A 24,233-nucleotide genomic window follows, 5' to 3' on the forward strand; every position below is an offset into this window, starting at 1 on the left:
AGCACCAGATACCTGAGGGAGGTATGTATCAGCCATAGACCTGAAAAATAGGGGGATTCACTAGAAGTCTATATTCAGGTTAGCTGGATACCATTCTCACCCTAGGTTTCCCCAAAAGGAGACTGAAGATTTATTCTCCGGAGAAAGCAACTGAGAGAGTCAAGCTCAGGGATATCAGTCACGGCAGAGAGAGAGAGAGTGTGAAGCACTGTGTTGAAAATAAGTATACGTAAAAATCTATGTATAGAACTGTGGGACTTTAAACCTAATCTCCTTCTCAGTGTTGAGAACCCAAAGGCCAAAATCATTCCTGTCCCCAGTCTCCCCACCAGGCAGCAGGCTGAAGAGTCTTTCCTAGAGAGAGTGAGATGAGACATTCAGATACTGATATTTGAGGGTTCCCAAGTGAAAAGGGCAGACTAAGTCTGATCATCCCACAGGGAAGCCCACCAGGCAACTACCATGAACCCAGAGCTTCCACGCAGCTTTAAAATACTACTGATACGTTTTTGTTGTTTGTTTGTTTTTTTCCGGCTGCAGTGCACGGCATGTGAGATCTTAGTTCCCCAACCAGGGATCGAATCTGTGCCCCCTGTAGTGGAAGCGTGGAGTATTAAGCACTGGACCGCCAGGGAAGTCCCTAAAATACTACATTCTTAAATGTGAGCACTCTTTCATTCAAGGATCACCAAGCCTCTAACATGAAAGACACCAAAACAAAATAAAAAGACCTGAAGGAAACAAGAAACAACACTATGAGCAGATGAAGATATCTCAAAAGGTATAATCAATATCATCAGAGAAAAGATATTGCATTCATGAAACAGAAACAGCAAAAAATGCAATAAAAGAATACTATTCAGAAATATAGAGGTATATATCAGGAGAAAGAAAAGAGTTGAGGACAGATAATTCTGTGGAGTGGGGCTGGGCACAGAGCCACTAATTTTTACTATAAATACGTTGATATTTGATAACATGTTGGTTATTTAACTTAGATACATGTATTATTTTGATTAAAAGTTTCTTTTTTAACAAGCCTCTAAGTCTATGCTGTACCAATGGCACCAACATCACCTGAGAGCTTATTAGAAATGCAGGATCTCAGGGCCCCCTTCCGTCCCGCAACTACTGAATCTGTATCTGTATTTTTATCATGATCTCCAAATGATTCTTAAGCACATTAAAGTTTAAGAAACACTGCTTTAGCTGACTTCGATGCAAGTGGTCCAGAACTAAACATTATTAAACTGGTCCCCCAAGAATGTCTGCATTAGTGCAACCTGTGAACAGAACCAAAAGATTTAGCTCCTTCTATGATAACCAATCTCACCCTAAGGCAATTCTAAGAGCACTGGCAAAAATGTTAAAACTCCCAAAATATCTGCATATATGGGATTCTTCACCTACTTTTTAGGTAGAGTGAGGAGAAAACAGGCTGAATGAGGTACCACAGGTACATCTTGCCACAGTACAATCTCGTATGACTGCCCAGGCTGATTTTCCACCCAGGCCAGCTGGTAGCCCATCACAACCTGGGACAGTGAGGGATTATATGGCTTTCCCTGTCTGTGGTAGTTTTGTGCAGATGAAGCAGAAAGGAGGGGTTCCATTTCTAACACACCAATCCTGCATAAGAAGTCAATGTAGGGGGTTTCACCCAATTGGCTCCTCCAGGTTCCAAGAATAGGGGTCAGAAACAGCTTAGGGTCTGGCAGGAGAGGGCTGACTGCCAACTCCTTTGTGAATTAGAAAGCTATCAGCTCCTTAGCTCACCCTTTCTTCCTGTTTCTTCCCCTCCTCTGAATGCTTCTGCAGTGCCACTTTGAGTGACTCTCTGATGAGCTGGACTTCAACTTCTGAAGCAGAGAGTTTCTTTTCAAGCTCCATCTTTTCTTTGCTCAAGGCTTCTGTCTTCTGCGCAAACTGTGCACGTAAGAAAGTGTTCTCTCGCTGCAATTCCTGCAGAAAGATTCTCAATATATAACTGTTCCTTACCCTGACAATCCCATACACATTACCTATACCTAGTATACTTTGTGGTCAAATATCACTTTTCTCTTAAGAATTTCTTTAAGCAGTGCTTCTCAAAGTGTGGTCCTAGGACTAACAGCTTCAGCATCACCTGGGAATTTGTTAGAAATACAAATTCTTAAGCCCAACTCCCAGGCCCACTGAATCAGAAACTCTGGGGATGGGTCTCAATAATCTGTGTTTTAACAAGCCGTCCAGGTGATTCAGATGCATACTCATATTTCAGAACCACTGGCTTAAAGCAATACTTGATGAGTTGTAGTATAACAAAGGAATACAGGACACTGTATCAGAAGACCTGGGCTCGAGGCCTGGTTCTCCTCCACTCATTCTCTATATGACTTCAGGCAAATTCTTCCTCCTTCTTGGGCCTCAATTTTCTCATCAGTAAATTAGAGGACCGAACTAGATTTTATCTAACAGCCCTTCTTACACTATCATTCTGATTCTACAAGATGGAACACTACCTTAACAGGCCCACTAGGTGGCAAAGCCAGTGCAGTACTATAATCTGTCTAACAGACATCACTCAAAAGCCCCAATTACAGAAGAAGCTTGGCCAACTTCTTTTAGAGCTACTGACCTAAGTGAGAGTGTGGTTTCCTTCAGTCGCTCCTAGACATGGAAGAATAAAAGTGGGAATGGCTCTAAATCCTGTATTACCTCTGCTTCCTCCTCCATTTGGCCAGGGCTGGTATATTAAGACTTCTCAAAGCATCACTCAGTTCTAGAGTCTTACTACGTACCTTGCTCTGTCTTCCTTTTCTCCCAAGTATGTCCTGATACCAAGGCACCTGGACTTCCACTTGATCTACCCTCAAGCCTTTTCTGCCCCCACAAGGGCAGAACAGAAGATACTTTATAATTAAGATGTTTACTTTTTGAGGGCAGGGACACCTTATATCACTTGGTCCATTTTCTATCTCCTGGACGCCTAACAGTGCCAAGCACAGGGAAGATACTGAGTTATGACAAGCAGAATGCCATCCTGGCTGCCAAGGCTTACCTGCAGTCTCAGCAAGCAGACATCCCCAAAGGGGGCAGGGCGGCCCAAAAGAGCACCGTGGACTTGTAGTTCGCTCTCTCGCACTTTCTGCTCCAGCTGAGAGATATGTTTCCTCTGCCTGCAAAAGCCAGAATAGAATGAGGTCCAGGGTCCTGACACAAATCCACTTGCAATATGAGCCCCCACTTTCCTTAGGTACAAACCACACTTTGTAAGCAAGGACCTTGGATTCTGGTCAGTGCTGTTTCCTGGAGGAGGAAGAGCAAATGAGAAAACTGACAGAGGAAATGAAACATCAGCTGCGAAGAGCCAGCTGCCTCCTTTAGGCACTCCCCACAGCCCCTGCAGAGATATGCAACTGGCCTATCACATTACTCACATACTGGACTAGGCTGCTTACTGACCTAGCTCTACCATGAGGCTAGGCAGGGTCCTAAACAGAGGAGGATGTGCTGCCCTTGGGAAGACCTCCTTAGTGGGGCTGGGACAGCAGAGGCTAGCCCTATGACACCCCTTGCCCCCTTACTTGTCAATAAGGAGCTCCTTTTCCTTCAGAAGGTTTTCATTACTGTTCAAGATGCTGATCCACTGTGCTGGGTCTAATGTGGGCAATGAAGGAGAAAAAGCAGCAGGATGGTGGCAGATGGCTCCATTCTGAAGCTGAAAGACAAGCAGGCCCAGAGCGGCTTAATCTTGACCTATAGGCACCTGAAAACACCTGAGCTACAGCTGGGTCTGCAGTCAAGGCTTACTTTGGCTCAGTCTGAGAAGGCCCACTGTTTATGAAATAATTTTAGCTCTGATGTATGACTGGAAAGAACCTGCTAGGGAGACTTCTGCCAACTGGACACTCCCTGCTCAGAAAGGCTCCAGTTTCTAAGAAAAGGTCAGTTGTCTTTCATTATCTGGCAACAGAAGCTAACCAGGAGCCAATATGTCCTCACCAACCACGAAAGGAGAATGTGTCCTGCTTCCTTTCTTCCCATTCTTAAGCAGCACAAGGACTTTTTTTTTTTTTAAACCCAAAAGTGTTATAGTGGAAAGAACCTGGGATCCAAAGATAGTTTTTGAACCCTAGAACTCTGCCACTCACCAGCTCTGTGACCCTGGACAGATTACTTATTCTAAGAACCTGGTAAATTTCTACATTTACCTCATCAGAGTGCTATAAGGATTAAGTAAGATTCTGTATGTTAAAGTACCTAGCCTAGTGACTGGTACATAAATACATACACACACAGTCAGTGTTGGTGTCCTGACTCTGGGTTTCCCTTTATAACCCTCTGCTTTGGAGAAACTATCTGGTGTTCAATTAGACCACCAACAGATTTGATGACATTCACAACACTTCATTTCCTATCTACAAACATCTTTCCTCCTTTTTACAAATGCTTTCTTTGGAGTCAAAACTTATAGGACAAAACCTATACAGTTCTAAGATCAGCACAGAAACTGCAAAATCCAAAGAAAGAAGGGTCTCTACCTGCATTTGCTCCATCTGTAAACGGATCAAATCCAGCTGCTGCTGACAAGTGCTGAGCTCACAAGATCGCTCGCGGGGATGCCAAGGGTCAGGATTCAGTTGCCACACCTGAGAAGGTAGAGGCTTGGAGAGCCCAGGGGCAGGCTGGAGTCCCAAAGGAAGAACCCCGCTGCCACTAGGGTGTGGTCCATTCCGCTCACATACCGCCCCACTGCCTGGTGCCTTCTTGGTCTCAGGCAACACTTTGTATAACTCCTTGTTTGTGTCGGTTCTTGGGTTGTGGAAGAAGACTCGGTAGTGGGGATCTGAATAAAGTGTCTCCATCATTGCCGACTGATTGAGGGTAGACTCCATATTGGGAATATCAAACTTCCTCGCCTCTTCTTCTCTTTCATGGCCCACTGCTGGAAACCAGGACTGCTCAACTCCATTCTCTCCAGCAGCACCACAAAGATACATGAAATCTCTAGACAGGCCTGGAGAACGTTTCATTGCACCGAGGTCTCCATTTCTTGTCATCCCCACACTTTCAGTCAACCCTGACAAAGGAAGTTTGGAAGAAGAGGGTCCGGCAGGAGAATTTGCCTTGGCAGGATAGGTCCCCAAAGTAGAAGGCATCACATGGGCTGTTGGAATGGTTACGTGGCTTTTGATGGGCTGGAAAGAAGGACTGCTACTTGAGCTGCAAAAATCTGCGGAGAGAACAGTCTTCCATAAGTCAAAATTGAGGCAGCAAGCTTTCTTGACTTTGGCTGCTATGCCAGACATTCTCTGCCCGTCCTAAGACCAGGCAGAAAGCGTACTGTCATCCCAAGTATCAGGCAAAAAACACAGCAGCCTAAACAGGAGATGTGTGTTCTAGGATCTCAAATGCCATTCACAAGGCAAACCAACAAAAGGCAACACTGGCTTCACTTTTAACTTATACTCTGTCCTTTGTATTTGAATAAAAAATCCTGCCAGTCAACAAAGCTGAAAACTGAACTTAAAAAAAAAAAAATCACTTACTTAAGGGAAATGGATTAGATCCTACTCTTCTAAGGGCTGGGCAACTCTAAGCTATAATCCAATCTAATAAAAATGTCTTTTCCAAGGGCTGCCAGAATCCTCTGTGATCTCCAAAAGCTCCCCTGTGAAGGTGAGCAATGAATCTAAACTATCCGAAAAATAAGGCGAACTGGATAGTGCTGCTTTGTATCTAGGGCAGGGAGCACAGCATCTGAATCAGGATTCTGTTCTCTCTCCCACACACCAGACCTGACTGCCGGGATATGTGAAGTTATTCTTAGTAACTCTCAGGTTTCATTCTAGCACAGTGAGCACTCTCAAGTGGTAAACAGTGAAATCCTCTATTTTATATTTTGCCTTTTATTTACCCCCTTGTTTGTATACAACTGTGATTTTTCACTTTCCTTCAGACTGGATTTATGTTTCCTTTAGCTCCTGCCTAGTCTTGGGAGACAACTCGCTGACTGGCCCTGCTGTAGAAGGTTCATATTTCTACATATTTCCAACTTTCAAGTGCTACTCTGAAGAGGACTACAAGGTCACAGAATTAACGCGGGACAGTGGGCTGCAAGTGAAGAACAATACAGGAATATGAGGAAACACACCTGTTACCTTCAGCAGGCAGAAAACTGAGTGAGGGGGACAAGGAATATAAACGTCTTCCTTTTTCAACTATGTCTAGTATTCTTTTCCAAACTAAGCATGTCTACCACAGAGAAGAGTAGACCTCCGATTTGTTTCTTTTCATTTTCCATCAACCAACACAGAACACACTCAGCTAATGAGGACAGAAACTAACCTTTTCCAGAATTATATGAGTATAGATCAACTATCATCTTCTCATATGGGTTTGTAAGCAGCTCTTTAAAAACATAGGCAAGCCAAATTATCCCTTATAGTATATGCACACGGTCTAATTTCCTCTACTCAGATGATCGTGGGATATATAAAATGCCATACTAAAAACAAACAAGAAGCAAAACAACCAGTAATTTTTGATGACATGCATCAGCTTCTCAGGACCAAGAAAGGGCATTTCAGAGTCAAAGGACACAGTTTTTGATGTCCCAAAACTTAAATACAGAACTAGTCAACAGGGTTAAGGTAGACTGGTGGTGATGAAGACTTCTAAGACTAGTAAGCTCTCTACTTGAAATCTTCCATAATGGCACCATAATATCCACTCTCACCAAGGGTCCCCACTCCTAAATATAATTATGGAACAGAGGACAGTAAGACTGTGGTTATGAGGGCTGCTACTACGCTGAACTCAGCAACACCTCCTTCCATTCTCCATCCACAGCACCACTCTCTCTCAAGACTCACCAAATTCAGTTTTGAGCCCATAATGCCTAAAGCAGTAATGGCAAAACCAAAGCCAAGAAGAAAGGTACCAACTGCCCAAGAGAATATGGTTTTTCTAATTTTCTGGTGAGTGTGGTCCACCTACAGATGATGAAGTGAGGTCTTTGTCAGCATTTGTCACTTATCTATTGGGTTTATCTATTTATATGAAGGCAACTGTGTAATCCTCAGAAAGTGCTATAAAATGTCAAGTTACATCACACTTTAAGTCTGGTTTGTGTTTTAGAGCATTCTGAAACGAAATAGCAACACATTTTCAAAAGGGCCACTATCTTCTACAATTTTCAAAGGCTTTCCAAATTTAGTGTATGGGATATGTGATTTTTATGAGAAGTTTACAATTCCCCAAATCACTGGGTTTTTGCCACTTCAAGGATGTATTTCTAAATCTCTCCTTTCCTCAAACACACTCCCTGCCCCTCAACCCCCATCCCCCTCAAAAGCAATTTGTTCTTTCTAGCAACTCCCCTTTCTTGGTAAGGGGTAGACTTAGCTATTGCTAAATTTTGATCACTTCTGCCTACATCACTTACTGGTTTATGAAGTATGGTAGTCTGAATTAAGCCAGTGACAATTTCAGTCTTTATCAAAAAACTGAAAGCCTTCTGAGCTCTCCAGTACCCACCTCTATCCTGTCCCTTGAGAATCTTCAAGGTAAAACACCTTAGAGAAGGGCAGAATCAAAAGCCTAAATGGGGAATTCCTTGGTGGTCCAGTGGCTAGGACTTTGTGCTTTCACTACCGTGGCCTGGGTTCAATCCCTGGTCAGGGAACTAAGCTCCCACAAGCTGCAGAGTGCAGCCAGAAGAAAAAAAAGCCTAAATGTCCATTGACAAATGAATGGATGAAGAAGATGTGGTACATATACACAATGGAATATTACTCACCCACAAAAAAGAATGCAATAATGCCATTTGTGGCAACATGGATGGACCTAGAGATTATAATACTAAGCGAAGTAAGTCAGACAGAGAAAGACAAATATCACATGATATCACTTATATGTGGAATCTAAAAAAATGTCACAAGTGAACTTATTTACAAAACAGAAAACAAGACTCACAGACTTAGAAAACAAACTTATGGTTACCAAAGGGGAAAGGTGTGACGGGGGAGGGATAAATTAGGAGTTTGGCATTAACATATACACACTACTATATATAAAACAGATAATCAATAAGAACCTACTACATAGCACAGGGAACTCTACTCAATATTCTGTAATAACCTAAATGGGAAAGAATTTGAAAAAGAATAGATATATGTATATGTATAACTGAATCACTTTGCTGTACACCTGAAACTAACACAGCACTGTAAATCAACTATATTCCAATATAAAAAAATTTTTTTAAAAAAGAAAAAAACCCCCAATGAACTATATTTTATACCAGTCATAAGTGTTCTTGTCAACTGCACTCCAAATAAACCAAGCTACATTCATGAACAAAGTGAGCAAGAAATAAGATTAAGATAAAGATCACGGTATATATCAAACATGGCAGAAAAGACACCTTAGATTCTTTTAAAAGAAACTTCTAGACCGATGGCTTTGGCCACTACGTCAAGGCTACTACAATTTAAAAAGAACACACTACCAGGAATTCCCTGGCGGTCCAGTGGTTAGGACCGGGCGCTTTCACTGCCAGGAGTCCGGGTTCAATCCCTGGTTGGGGAACTAAGATCCTGCAAGCCGTGTCACACGGCCAAAAAAAAAAAGATGGGCTTCCCTGGTGGCGCAGTGGTTAAGAATCCGCCTGCTAATGCAGGGGACACAGGTTCGAGCCCTGGTCCGGGAAGATCCCACATGCCGCAGAGCAACTAAGCCCATGCGCCACAACTACTGAGCCTGCGCTCTAGAGCCCACGAGCCACAACTACTGAGCCAGCGTGCCACAACTACTGAAGCCCGTGCACCTAGAGCCCGTGCTCCGCAACAAGAGAAGCCACTGCAATGAGAAGCCCACACACCGCAGTGAAGAGTAGCCCCCTCTCTCTAGAGAAAGCCCCTGCACAGCAATGAAGACACAACACAGACAAAAATGAAAATAAATAAATTTATTTAAAAAAAAAAGAATGTACTATGCAATTAATATATATATTTCCCCAAAGGAATAAAAAGCACACAGAGTCACACACAATCTGTGTAACAATTTGACTGAATGAGATATAGCTAGTCAATTCAATGGGGGGGAAAAATCTAGACCATTGTTTGATTTTTATAAGTCCTATTATTTACTCAGAATGAAAAAGGTCCCATGACTGCACATGCAGACAAAACCTTAACAAGTCACAACTACATTGACAGTAACACTTCTGATTACACAAGTGATGGAAAGAACACTACAGGTGGGAGATCTGAATCTGATAACTAGTTGTGTGACATCAGGCAAGTTACTTAACCCCTCAGGGAATTTTTGCTACGCACCTGCAAAAAAACTGGATTAAGTGATTTTTAAAGTTCTGTCTACCTTAAAATCTATGATTCCATTAATTCAATATTTATTGACACTGGGCCCATGTACACACAGCTGTCAAACTATTAAAATTAAATCCCAGGGACTTCCCTGGTGGTCCAGCGGTTAAGACTCCCCACTTCCACGGCAGGGGGCGTGGGTTCCATCCCTGGTTGGGGAACTAAGGTCCCACATGCCACGTGGTGTGGCCAAAAAAAAAAAAAAAAAATTAAATGCCAGGTGTCCAGGAGTCAGTACTAGTAGTAGATGTAGAGGATGTGTTTGTTTTTCTCCTTTTCATTCTTCTTTTATTTTTTCCAAACATTTTTCTTTTAAATGCTTTACTGAGATATAGTTTACATACTGTACAATTTTTACCCACTTGAAACATACAATTCAATGGTTTTTAGTACATTCACAGAATTATGTACCCATCACTACAATCAATTTTAGAACATTTTTATCAACCCCAAAAGAAATCTTTTTACCCTTTATCAGTCATGCTGCATTTACTCTAACTTCCCTAGCCTTAGGCAACCACTAAATCTACTTTCTGTCTCCCTACAGATTGGCCTATTATGGATATTTCACACAATATGTGGTCTTTCGCGCCTGGCTTTTTTACTTAGCACAGATGTTTTTAAAGTTCATCCAGTTTGTGGGGGGTATTGGTACTTCATTTCTTTTTATGGCTGAATAATATTCTATCATATGGATATACCACATTTTACTCATCTGTTTGTCAACTGATAGACATGGGGTTGTTTCCAATTTGGGGCTATGAAGAATAATGCTGCTATGAACATTTGTGTACAAGTTTTTGTGTGGATGTATGCTTTCATCAATTCTCTTGCGTATATATACCTAGATTTGCTGAGTCATAAGGCAACTTCATGTTTAACCTTTTAAGGAACTGCCAAACTGCTTTCCAAAGCAGCTACAACATTTTACATTCTCACCAGCAATGTACAAAGGTTCCAGTTTCTCTACATTCTCACCAACGACTGTTATTATCTTTTTGATTATAGCCATCCTAGTGGGTGTGACATCTTATCAGATGCACCAAGTACCAAGGTAATTAGTTTTGTGACTTTAATCAACTCATTTAATCATTTTGAAATTCAGCTCTCTCATTTGTAGATTGGAAATAAAATATTTCATAGAGTTCTTAAAGGTATTAATGAAAAAATATAGAAAAAATTTAGCACAGTATGCATCATAAAGTATTTGAAAAACAGTAATTAATTATTATCATTAGGTTTTCTGCCCTCCTAGGAACCCACCATCTAAATGAAAAAACAAAATACTCTTGTAAAGTACAGCCTGACGGTTAATACTTAAGTGCAAAAACAAGTGGCAGAAAAAAATAAAGATATAAAATTGCGAAAAGGAAGATCAGTAATGGGAGGAAGAAACTGGAAAAGTTTTTTCAGACACGTCATTAAATCATGAAAAATAAGATAAGCATAGCTGGGAGGGGCAAGAGGAGATGAGAACAGCACAAAGGGGCCCAGATTAAAGAAGGAAAGCGCTCAGGTAACAAAAAAAAAGGTTCTGCTCGTAGCATAGTTAGACAACATACCTGGTGACAGTAAGAAATATGTTTGAATGGGATAGGGCCATATCACAGAATTGGGGACTCTGACATTTATCCTCGAAGTAATAGAAACAACTGAGGATTTGCAGGAAAGGGAAACTACGAAATCAGGCTTTTAGAAAGATTAATCTGGCAGGAGAGGGAAAGACCTGATCCAAGAAACCTATTAGAAAGTTGTTTCAGACAGGACAAACAGTAGAAGTTGAGAGGAAGGGACCAGCGGTGAGGAGCATAGGATAAGAAGGATCAAGAAGACTCCTTGACTGAATGGATTGACTTATGAATACTCTGGAAATGACAATATACGTGGAATACAATTTGAAAATGACAACATATTTTGGTAAGCAAATCATTAATCCAAACTTACCCTCCGCAATGTCTGAGCATGATGTGCCAATGGCTGTGTCCCCACTGTCGGCTATACTTGAACAGCGGCTGAAGCGGCTCCGAAAGGCCTCCGAGATAACTGGGGTCTGCCATTCAGTCCCCAGGGAACCGCCCCTCTGAATCACATTGGAACCTGAAACAAGTGGCATTTCCCACCTTTAGTGTGAATCTGCTCATGTAACCCCACAAAACTTTTTAAAAAAATCACTTAAACCTATCAGAGAATAGTGGCACCCCACCCCTTTCTTTCTCCTGTGTCTATTTCAGCTACTCTGAATTAGTTAATTTTAGGGAGGTTTCTTTTTTAAAATTTATTTATTGATTGATTGATTTATGGCTGCATTGGGTCTTCGTTGCTGCGCATGGGCTTTTCTCTAGTTGCGGCGAGCGGGGGCTACTCTTCACTGCAGTGCGTGGGCTTCTCATTGCAGTGGCTTCTCTTGTTGCAGAGCATGGGCTCCAGGTGCACGGGCTTCCGTAGTTGTGGCAGGCGGGCTCAGTAGTTGTGGCTTGCGGCCTCTAGAGCGCAGGCTCAGTAGTTGTGGCGCACGGCCTTAATTGCTCTGCGGCATGTGGGATCTTCCCGGACCAAGGCTCGAACCCGTGTCCCCTGCATTGGCAGGCAGATTCTTAACTACTGCGCCACCAGGGAAGCCCAGTTAATTTTAAATGGAAATAGCATAAGAGGTAAGAATGTTCAAAGACAGAAATAAAAACTACCAAGAATCCAGGGGTACTGGGACAGTAATAGTTAATAGCAGCTCCATTCTTTGCAATCTAGAAGCCACAGCACTTTACAAACATAATCTCATCTACCTACTCACTGAAAAGTATTATAACCCCTATTTTGCAGAGGATAGAGCTGAGATTTGAACCCAGGTTGTTCTGATTCCAATACCCACATTTCTTTCCTACAGGGTTTCTCAACAGGTGCTTTTGGCATTCTGGGCCTGACAATTCTTCAATGTACAGTCTACATATTACAGGATGGTTAAGCATTCCTAGTCCCTCCCTATCCACTAAATGCCAGCAGCAGCTCTCACTCCATCCCACCATCACTATAAAACCTGAAAACATCCCATATGTTTCCAAATGCTCTGCAGGGTAACAGGCAATCCAGTCCCCTGCTGAAAACCACTGCTTGACTGCATCAGGGTACCCTTGTGGTTAGGGTAAATCCAGATCAAGGTGAGTCTTATAAGTTAATCTGAAGAGTTTGTGGGGCGGGGGCAATGCAAAGAAACTACTAAAGTTTCTGAGCAGGTAAGATGAAACAAGACTGATGAGATTTATTTGACTTTATCAGCTTGTTGTTTGAGGGCTGGTAGATACGAAGTGTTCAATAAATACCTGATTTACTAATATACTAGCAAAGAGTTAATTTCAAATTATTTTTTAAAAATCACTGTAATTTTTCTAAACTTTATCTGATGATCCATGTAAACAAACAAACAGGTAATGGTAGCTACTTATCCATTTAAAGCATCAGAGTTTGAGCTGAAATCAGAAAATATGGTTCTACAGACTCTATGATTTAGTGGGAAGCAAATGATATTTGAATTTAGTGCTTCTCCCATCTTTTGAACCTACTTTCTTCTACATTTGCTCCTTTTTTTGCTACCCTTACTTCTGCTTTCTACTGAAGACAACCTCACTTGCCCCAAGAACTCCTTTTATTCTTTGGGTCTCAGTGGACTGCCTGATTTGAAAGAATCTATATACACACAGTAATCTGTAACAATTTCTTTTTTTTTTTTTTTAATTTTTTGGCTGTGCCGCATGACATGCGGGATCACAGTTTCCCCACCAGGGATCGAACCCGCATCCCCTGCATTGAAAGCCCAGAGTCTTAACCGGTGGACTGCCAGGGAAGTCCCTGTAACAATCTTTAATAGAAAACACAGCCAAAAATCAGAGCATCTGATCAGCATAAGATTAGCCAGTGTTACTATACTAAATTAACATAATTCTGGCCAGAAGCAAAGAAATTTGACCTCCTGGTGAGTCTATATGGCATTATCTCTCTAGTCAGTGTACAATCTATCAGGTCTTTTGAAATGTGAAAATCAATTGAGGGTCTCTATTACCATGTTCCTGGCCTCCTACTGGAAACCACTCCCTGTTACTACTACTGATCTTCTTCACCACTACCACTTTTCTGTTCACCCACTCCATACATCAATTCTAAAAGTGATATTTGCTAAAATAAAAATATGTTTTGGTGTAGTTATAGAGACTTATTATTTCAAAATTCAAGTCTGAAAGCTGGTATCACGTCATATCAGCAGCATCCTTATCAAATATTAAGACCATTATCAATCAAATGAGAGATGACTGAAAACAAAGCCATCAGAAAAGCAGTGAGCTTTGTTAGGAATTGCTACATTCCAAAAACGTGCACTATACACGTAAGTGTCATAAGAAATTGTATAATTCAGTCCTAAGACAGTGTGTGGCACATAGCAATGTTCAATAAATATTTGCTGAATGAACCTTGAACTGATTCAACAAATGCTTTTAGAAGTGCTTATTATATGCAAGGCAGTATGCCTAGCAGAACATATCTACCAAATGTCTGCTACAAGGCACTGTGGGATTTTTCAAGTTAAAGAAAACACACCATTAGTTCCATCAAATGTACTCCTTTCTTCATAAATCCCCCCAAATTCAAAAGTTATATTTCTAAAATGCTACTTCCTATTTGAATATACCATATCTACTTAATATTGTCTACTGAGTATGTATATATATTTACATGTTTTAATATATATATTAAATACATACACAAACTTCCAACATATCAACTTAGGATATCTACTGAGCTTTCAAAACCCTGTAAATCCATTCTAGAGATAAATTCATGAGTCTCTAGTGACAACACAAGTGAGACTGTTGGCATCCAAGAAGAATTCCAATCTTTGTGGGCTAACAGATGACTGACCCACCCACAGGACTACAAAGACAACATAGAACACAGTAATTTATGCTGTGTTTTTCTGATTTCAAATGGAACTATCTTCCAAAGTCATTTTGTTCCAATCCTTTATGTGTCTTCCTCTCCCAATCAATCACGTGGTCTTGCTGGAAGCTACGTAGGACCAGAGATAAATAGTTGCTCTCTCAGAGAGACCTATTTTTCTATTCAATGTAGCCCCATGTCATTTTTGTTCTTTAAGCGCCAGCCTTTCAGTGAATGCTTGTTTGTTCAGTATTTCCTTTTAAGGAAATTTCTGTTATAAAATAATAGAGGAAAGGTCAGAATTTAACCCAGAAAACTTTGACTACTCACCTGGTGATGTGGCATGCGAGATCCGCTCACTTGGGTATTTCTCCTGCATGGCCATCAACACAGTTATTTAAGCCAGCTGTAGAATGAAGGAACCAGTCAGATCTCTCCACTATCTTTTAATTCCCTGTAACTTGTTCTCATTCAGCTGAAACTGTCAAAAACACACAGAGTATTCAAGTATTCTTCCACATGTTTTACTCCTGAGGATGTTTTTTTAAGGAAAAGCAACTCCCAATATTCCACTCTACTTCTCCTGAAGCAAGAAGAAAAAACCTAGAACCAAATAGAGATTCCCAATACTGATCCTATTAGGTCTAGAACCCCTCCAATCGTTGCAAAAATTAAAAATAATGTTACTTTTAATTAACAAACATTGCCATGGATCTTCTTACCCATGGGAACAGGTTGGAAGAGTGAGGTGGAAAAAAAACTAAATAACCAAACCAACAGTGAAGTATTATAGCTTCAATTATGATTAACGTAAAATGAATTCCCTGATTCCTTCCAGTATTGAAAGTTAGTCATATGATGTACAAAGATAGATTTTTTGGTCATAAGCAGAACCTCAACACTCAGCTGGGAACATGAGGTTTTCTTCTCATTACCCCATTCCTTAAAACATTTATATTTATTCTAATGGTAGGTTCTGAGAATTTAGCATAAGTTTGATTACTATCTATGTAAACAAAAGCTTTAATTAACTGTAACTAATAATAGCAAATAATAATATCTTGTAAATGCATAGTAATTGAGAGGCAGTACAGAGTAAGAAAAGTGGTTCAGAGTATTGACTTGTTTTTATTATAAATTTATTTATTTATTTATTTATTGGCTGTTTTGGGTCTTCATTGCCGTGCGCGGGCTTTCTCTAGTTGTGGCGAGCGGGGGCTACTCTTTGTTGCAGTGTGCAGTCTTCTCATTGTGGTGGCTTCTCTTTGTTGTGGAGCACAGGCTGTAGGCACGCGGGCTGCAGTAGTTGTGGCTCGCGGGCTGTAGAGTGCAGGCTCAGTAGTTGTGGCACACGGGCTTAGTTCCTCCGCGGCATGTGGGATCTTCCTGGACCAGGGCTCGAGCCCGTGTCCCCCGCGTTGGCAGGCGGATTCTTAACCACTGTGCCACCAGGGAAGTCCCCAGAGTATTGACTCTTGATCAGACAGTTGGGGTTTGAAGCCTGACACGAGCAATGTATTAGCTGTGTAACCTTGGGCAAATTTCTTTATATCTTTGTGCCTCAGTTCCTTCATATAAAAATGAGGATAAAGACAGGACCTAATTCATTCTAATTCATTTATAATTAACTTACAATGGTGCCTGACACATATTAAGTGCTTAATGTTTTTGTTATACTTGGCATATTAACATTTTATGTTAATAAAAAGTGACACAGTACAGTCCTCAGAAGATAAAGTACGAATTTAGAAACTCTGAATTTATAAGAGCCCCAAAAGAGTTTAGGACAAACCCTGTCAACAGAACACAATTCTGAAAGGTGAAATTTAACTTTGGAGAGGGGGGGGGATAAAAAAGCTATATGGTACTATTTCTCTGATGTGCTTTACTGACCTCTATAGTCTCCTCTTAGTAACAATAACACAAACCCTCACTAATTCATTGCATCTACAACAGAAATTGTACCATCCCCTGAAATCCCAGGTCTCTACATACTGGGTAAGAGAAACTTTGTTCAGTTAAAAAAAGATTCCATTTATGGCTAGTATTATTCAGTGTTTTATTCGTGACACAGAAGGACGCCCTACCTGCTAGTCATACTGAATCGTCAATATCAAAACGTTTTTAATCCTTTTCTTTTTTTTCTAAAGGGTTTTTCCTCCAGATGTGATTAAATTAAGGATCTTTTCTTTTATTTTGGCCTGGCTGCACTGCGCAGCATGTGGGATCTTAGTTCCCCCACCACGGATCGAACCTATGCCCCCTGCATTGGAAGCGTGGAGTCTTAACCACTGGACTGCCAGGGAAGTCCCCCTTTCTTTAAAATATAACAAAATGGTAGGCCCATTGGATTCTGAGACCCTTCCAAATTCAGAGGGGTTGCAAATGGGATGACAAAAGAACTCTCAGTTAAAGATGGAGTTATCCTATGACTCTCCACTCCTGGATATATATTCAAGAGAAATAAAAACATATGTCAACACAAAATCTTGTACATGAATCTTCATAGCAGCATTATTTATAATAGCCAAAAAATAGAAAGAACTCAAATGTCCATTAGCTGATGGATAAATAAAATGTGGTACATCCACACAATGGAATATTATTAGGCAACAAAAAGGAATGAAGCACTGATACCTGCTACTGAAAACATTATAGTAAGTGAAGGAGGACAAACACCAAAGGCTACATGTTGTATAATTCCATTTATATGAAATGTCCAGAATTGGCATATTCATAGAGACAGCAGATTAGTGGTTGTCAGGGACTAAGAGGAGGGCAGGGAGAGGGGGAAATGGGGAGCAATTGCTAATGGTATGGGGTTTCTTACTAGGGTGATCAAAATGTTCTGAGATTTGATAGTGATGATGGCTTGTGACTATACTAAAACCTCTGAATTGCACACACATAAAATTGAATTTTATGGTATGTGAATTATACCTTAATTAAAAAAAAAAAAACTCCAAGGAGTAAAACAGTACAGAATAAATAATTTTAAACTTCTTCCTACTTAAGTTCAGAAGTAGATGGCCTACTGGTGGAAATTTTTAGGACCAATTGAAGGAGACAGACTTCTTGAGATAAAAGTGAGAGAAATGAATGTATAAGAAGTAACACAGGGACTTCCCTGGAGGTCCAGTGGTTAACAATCCGCCTTTCAATGCAGGGAATGCGGGTTTGATCCCTGGTGGGGGAACTAAGATCCCACATGCCGCGGGGCAACTAAGCCCACGTGCCACAACTAGAGAGCCCAAATCACAACGTAATACCCCACAGGCCACAACGAAGATCCCGCATGCCGCAACTAATACCCGATGCAACCACATAAATAAATTAATTAATTAAAAATAAATAAATAGGGCTTCCCTGGTGGCGCAGTGGTTAGGAATTCGCCTGCCAATGCAGGGGACACGGGTTCGTGCCCCTGTCTGGGAAGATCCCACATGCCGCGGAGCGGCTGGCCCGTGAGCCACAACTACTGAGCCTTCGCGTCTGGAGCCTGTGCTCCGCAACGGGAGAGGCCGCAACAGTGAGAGGCCCGCGCACTGCGATAAAGAGTGGCCCCCTCGCCGCAACTGGAGAAAGCCCTTGCACAGAAACAAAGACCCAACACAGCCATAAATAAATAAATAAATAAATAAATAAATAAATAAATTCTAAAATAAATAAATAAATAGCAGTAACACAAATAACCAATTACACAGCCAAGAAAGGTAAGAATGAATGGAGGCAGACAGAAGAAAAGCACCCAACATTGATAGTTTCCATTTTCAAAGTTGTTTAAACTACAGAACTATGCATTCAACAAATTTAACATGTATTAAGTACAAGCATACATCTTTTTATTGAACTTCACTTTACTGAGCTTCACAGATTGCATTTTTTACAAACTGAAGATTTGCAGCAACCCTGTGTTAAGCAAGTCTATGGGTGCCATTTTTTCCTACAGCATTTGGTCGCTTTGTGTCTGTGTCACATTTTGGTAATTCTCGCAGTATTCCAAGCTTTTTCATCATTATTACATCTGTCATGGTGATCTGTGATCTTTGATGTTACTATTGTAACTGCAGATGTGGTGGAAATAGCAAGAGGACTAAAATTAGAAGTGGAGCCTGAAGATGTGACTGAATGCTGCAATCTCATGATACAACTTTTAACAGATGAGGAGTTGCTTCTTATGGATGAGCAAGGGAAGTGGTTTCTTGAGATGGAACTACTTCCGGTGAAGATGCTGTCAAGACTGTCAAAATGACAACAGAGGATTTAGAATATTACTAACTCTGTTGATAAAGCAGCAGTAGGGTTTGAGAGGACTGACTCCAATTTTGAAAGAAGTTCCACTGTGGGGAAAATACTCTCAAACAGCATTGCATGTTATAGAAAAATCGTCTGTGAAAAGAAAAGCCAATCAATGCAGCACGCTTCACTGCTGTCTTGTTTGAAGACATTGCCACGGCCACCCCAGCCTTCAGCGGCCACCACCCCGTTCAGTCAGCAGCCATCAGCATCGAGGCAGAATCCTCCACTAGCAAACCAGCAAAACGATTACGAATCACTGAAGGCTCAGATGATGGTTAGCATTTTTTAGCAATAAAGTATTTTTTAATTAAGGTACATAGATTTTTAAAAGACATAATGCTATTGTATACTTAACGGGATACAGTATAATGTAAACATAACTTACATATGCACTGGGAAACCAAAAAAATTTGTGTCTCGCTTTATTGCAGTGGTCTGGAATTCTACCCACAATATTTCTGAGGTATGCCTGTCCTTACTACCCATCAAGCATTGTGCTAAAGACTCTATAGTATCATGTGTTATGCTGAATGCTCATATCAAACCTATGAGGTAGTTACTACTATTATCCTCATTTTATGGATGAGAAAATAAAGGATTAGAAAGGTGAAGACTGTACCGTTAGGAAGAGGTTTCAAAGCCAGGACTGTGCTCTAATGCTACAGAAGTCTAGTCAGCATTCTGTCTGTGACAAAAAGAAATAAAGGAAGTTACTAAGGCACCACAAGTTGGAGTTTCTATGCCTCAGACATAGCCAGAGCTGCAAGCCCTAAAGCAGTTAGGAGCAGGGGCAGCTCATATCATTCCTTCACTCTGCCCTTGGTCACCACCCAGGCTCTATTTCACAAGTTACTACCCAAGAATTAGATTTTGGCTGTTATAAGTATTCTCCCCTTGAAGAATTATAATCTTAGTGTGGAACACACTTGGCAGCGGTTGACAGAACCACATCAAGACAGGAGAGGATTTGAAGGGAAACACAGACAGCTGACACAGACACACTAAGAACCTCACACCATCACACTATTTTCATCGCCTTGATCATTCATTAAACCAAACCTAAAGAAAGAGAAGCCAAATCCTTGCCAAGGTGTTGCCTTTACAAACAACAAGTCCTGAACACCACCACATAATAATAAAACAGACAAGGCCTAGGGGCAAGTAATGAGGCATGGTTCTCTTAATCGTCCTTGTATCACTACTCCTCCCTTCCCAGCACACAGTACTCAAGTCATCAACCAAAATTTACTGAGTGCCTGTTTGCCTGGCTCTGTGCCATATCGTGGAAGTAGATGGTGTAAAAGACAAACAGGGCTCTGATCCTCCCGGTTTAATGTGATGAAATAAGTTCTGAACACCTTCTATTGCATAAATAAGCTTTAACACACTTTCTGTTCATCCAGAGAACCAGCTCCTCCCTGTCTATAGCAGGGTGCCTCATGCTCGGTGCTAACGACATTGGAGGTCGGGTAAGTCTTTGATGTGCGGTTGTCCTGTACACTGCAGGCTGTTTAGCAGCACCCCTGACGTCTACCCATCAGACGCCAGGAGCAATCCCCGAGTTGTGAGAACCAAAAATGTCTCCAGACACTGTCAAGTATCCCGTGGGGAGCAAAATCGCGCCGGCTGAGAAACTCCAGCCTAGCGCCTTCACAAGGGCTCTCTGTCCCCCGACCTTCCTCCTCTATCTTTTTCCGAATCTCGGCTCAAACTTCACTTCCTCGGGGAGGGCTCCCCGCCCCCTCAGACTCCGTCGGCGCCTTGGGTTCCGCGCTCCCGTACTTCGCCACCCTGCACTACTGAGTGCTGGCCGAGCAACCACCCGCGGGACGTCTACTCCTCTCCCGGGGCTGCGAGCTCCTGGAGGGCAAGAACTTCCCTCCCGCCGTGCCCTGGCGACCGGCACTGGGCCCGTCCATCGCAAAGGTCCCGAAACTGCTGCGGAGTGAGTGACGGGGAGAGAGCGAGGCGATGAGGGCGGGAGGCCACTGAGACCCAAGGAGGCGAGCGGGGGGCATTATTTCAGAAAGCCGCGGCGTCAGAGACCCAAGACGAACGGCTCAGTCGTTCTGCGCATGCTCTTCGCTCTCCCGCGGCCCTTCCCACCACGGAGGCCGGTCGAGAGTGTCTGAGGCTCCGCCAAGGCTCTCTAGGCAGGGGACAGGGTCTGTCAGTCCGACGGGGGCCCCCGAAGGGAGGAGGACTTACGTGAGCTTGAAAGCGGGCACCGAAATCCTCCACTCGGGGACACCAACCACTGCGACCACGGCGGCGGCGGACAGCGGTTCGGCACCTCAGCTCGCCTAACGGCCGTTACACACCCGCCAGGCCGCGCGCGCCTGAGAGCGCGCACCGCCCCGGCCCCGCCCCTTTCTGCCCCCCTGCGACCAATCAGAAGTCGGGCCGCGCGGGTGTCCCGCCCCCGCACGCCGCCGTCGGCGCAGAGAACCGACGGATCTCTCTGCGCATGAGCCCGCCGCGGCTCTCTGCCTTTGCCTCTACCCCTTGGCGGGTCTCGCCTCTGGGCGGAGCCCTGTTCACCCCGGCCTGAAGCGGCCTGCAGATCGAGAAGCTGGCAGCCAGCGCAGCTCCTTCCGGGATCCCACCCAACCTGCCCACCCTCCTCGCATTCCTCACCATCTATCAGTAGTCCCACCTGAAGCAGGGGGTGACGTTGTGACCAGGAGTTAGGGTGTGGCCAGAGTCACTGTCTTGTCAGGGTCAGGGCTTGGTCTGGATTAGAATCAGTGGTCGATCTGTGATCAGGACTCAGGTTGAAGGGTAAGGGATCAATCTTGCCTCCCTACTCAAACTCGGTCCCTAGGAAAAGGAACTAAGTTTATTTGCATTAATACATACTTGAAAAATCAGACTGAAATTGTTTAAAAGGAGGAACAAAGCCATCAGCCAAAGTACAGTAAAATTCCAGGTATCTGGAAACTCGACTTGGGAGGGAGAGGCATTAAAAAGTTGTGTGATACAACATGATAAATATAATTAACGGTGCTGTATTTTATATATGAAAGAGTAAATCCTGAGTTCTCATCACAAGGAAAAAATATTCTTTTTTATTTCTTTACTTTTGCATCTGTATGAGATGATGGATGTTCACTAAACTTACTGTAATCATCATTTCATGATGTATGTAAGTCATTATGCTGTACACTTTAAACTTATACAGTGCTGTGTGCCAATTATAACTCAACAAAACAAAAGAAAAATAAAAGTTGTGTGATTTCTTAACTTTGAAGAACCAGACATAAAGAGTTAATTACTGGACCAAATTCACTCTAGAGGAAGGGCTCTGGGGTTCTATCACTTGCCCTCTCTTATAGTGTTTTAAGGTAAGAATATAGATGGCAGAAAATAACAGATTTAATCGATAATGAATCTGGGTATGATATGATAGATGAATTTAGGGAGTATTCTCTGAAATTAAGACCAGAAGTCTTTATTAAAATATAAATGGTAAGGATAGGTGTGTAAATGAGTAAATTTGTGGACTGGTGGGTAGGAAATAGGCTGGTGGGTGGTGGGAACACCCACTTGATGGCTTCTATTTCTTTGGTGAAAAGCAACTGTAAGAAAGGAGGGAACAGAGGCATGTAGAGGGCTGAGAAGAATGGGGAAGATTTGAAAAGCTGATGCGGAGAATGGAAGAGAAACCAGACTGGGAACAGTGGAAGTGCTGAGATTTAAATTTACAATTGGCAAACAGTACATTTGTACAGTTTTCTCCAATGGGTATCTATATTTTAAAGGTAACTCCATTATTATAATACCAATTTTCAAATGTGAATGACTCCTCAATTATATTTTAACGAAAAATTTTGGCACTAATCTCAGAGAACATTCACAATTTTTAGTTATGACATAGTAAATCTTCAGTTACTTTATTATTTTAAAACACTTGCTGCACACTATTTACAATAGCCAGTCATGGAAGCAACCTAAATGCCCATCAACAGACGAATGGATAAAGATGTGGTACATATATACAATGGAATATTACTCAGCCACAGAAAGGAACGAAATTGGGTCATTTGTAGAGACGTGGATGGATCTAGAGACTGTCATACAGAGTGAAGTAAGTCAGAAAGAGAAAAACAAATATCGTATATTAACGCATATATGTGGAACCTAGAAAAATGGTACAGATGAACCGGTTTGCAGGGCAGAAATAGAGACACAGATGTAGAGAACAAACATATGGACACCAAGGGGGGAAAGTGGTGGCAGGGGCGGTGGGGGGTGATGAATTGGGAGATTGGGATTGACATATACACACTAATATGTGTAAAATGGATAACTAATAAGAACCTGCTGTATAAAAAATAAATAAAATAAAATTCAAAAAAAAAACCACTTGCATATTTCAGTAAGATATATGAATGGAACTATCACCTGACATGACTGAAAAAACACTAGAGTTGGTCAGTTATGTCCCACCCTAATTTAACCAAGGAAAGTGAGAAAGTAAACTAACTGCATCTTCGTAATCATGTAATTAGAGCTACTTTCACATGCATTAAGTGTTGTCTGGTGGATTATTTTATAAGCATCTATTGTTACACAGCACAGAGGCTTCTTTAACATGGTCAACTAAATATAATTTAAGTTCAATAGCTTCCTTGTTAACTTCATTTTGTTTCATTCTATTCTCTTTTTGAGATATTTAAGCATAATATAGTCAATGATATTTTTCCCTTATCCTTTAGGATCTATTTTAAACACAGGCAAGGGTTAATGCCTTTGTCAAGAGGGATATTTAAACAGTTTCTACTCCAGACTTATGAAGTGAATATGAATTCCCAATGAAATGTAATTAACTGTACTGATTTAATAAGTGTGTGATTTTTATGTACATGAAAAAATAATATGGATTAATCATTTGACTTAATTTTTTTCTGGAGCTATTAAACCATTAAATGACAAGAAGAGATTTTGCAAATTAAATGTTGAGACTGTTAAATTTAATTTTTATTTTGTTGCTTGGAACAACATATTTTCCCAAGAAATTAATTTCTAAATGATCATAGATATCAATAACAGTAGTATTTCAAAAATGAAACAACAAAAAGAGGCACAGGGCCTTCTTGTGATTTTGTGAAAGTGCCACCTCTGTCAACTTCTAAAGCCTGTCCTGCTTCCCAGTCCACACCACCTGCTTCCTGCACCCAACTGTCCTCTCTGTAAGGTCCAAGCCTGTGTCTTGTGTACTATTGAATCTCCAGGGCCTAACATAGTAGATTCCAACCTGCTTCTGAATGAATAAATGATAGCATACTGTTCCCTGTATCCACCCTCTATTAGGAAATGGGAGTTAATGAAGTTGGAAATAATTAATGGTCAGAACAATATTATATGAACACATTTAATCCTAATTCTGAAATTAAATAGCTCTTGCCCATTCTGCAGAAGAAAGGAGACTTGGAACCAGTTGGCCAAGGCCCAGCAACTTACCCTAAAATGAGAGTCATGGAGTCCCCATGTTGAAGCAGAGATCATCTGGTCAAATTCTTTCGTTTTACAAATGGGGGAACTGAGACCCATAGAGAACAAAGCGACTTCTCACATGCACACACACACACACACACACACACACACACACACACACACACCATTTCTCATAAAGCCTTG

The 24,233-nt window shown here is 41.7% G+C and overlaps 1 protein-coding gene across 4 annotated transcripts in view; it reads right to left on the reverse strand.

The window, feature by feature from the left end:
• The window catches only part of CEP85 (centrosomal protein 85), a 32,691-nt gene extending 11,775 nt beyond the window's left edge, over positions 1-20,916 (reverse strand). The window contains exons 1-8 of one of the 4 annotated variants that reach the window (XM_061186951.1): positions 20,802-20,916; positions 19,213-19,278; positions 14,625-14,700; positions 11,316-11,468; positions 4,524-5,215; positions 3,567-3,700; positions 3,041-3,158; positions 1,777-1,962 (exon numbers count right to left, since the gene is read on the reverse strand). In XM_061186951.1, coding sequence (XP_061042934.1) covers positions 1,777-1,962; positions 3,041-3,158; positions 3,567-3,700; positions 4,524-5,215; positions 11,316-11,468; positions 14,625-14,679 — 1,338 coding nt within the window. In that variant the 5' untranslated portion in view covers positions 14,680-14,700; positions 19,213-19,278; positions 20,802-20,916. Of the gene's footprint in view, positions 1-1,776; positions 1,963-3,040; positions 3,159-3,248; positions 3,256-3,566; positions 3,701-4,523; positions 5,216-11,315; positions 11,469-14,624; positions 14,776-19,212; positions 19,279-20,801 lie in introns of those variants that run through there. The other 3 variants (XM_061186949.1, XM_061186950.1, XM_061186952.1) reach the window with 3 other exon arrangements.
• Positions 20,917-24,233: the final 3,317 nt, after the last annotated feature.

This window comes from Eubalaena glacialis, chromosome 3 (genome assembly GCF_028564815.1).
Source record: "Eubalaena glacialis isolate mEubGla1 chromosome 3, mEubGla1.1.hap2.+ XY, whole genome shotgun sequence".
Taxonomy (NCBI): Eukaryota; Metazoa; Chordata; class Mammalia; order Artiodactyla; family Balaenidae; genus Eubalaena; species Eubalaena glacialis.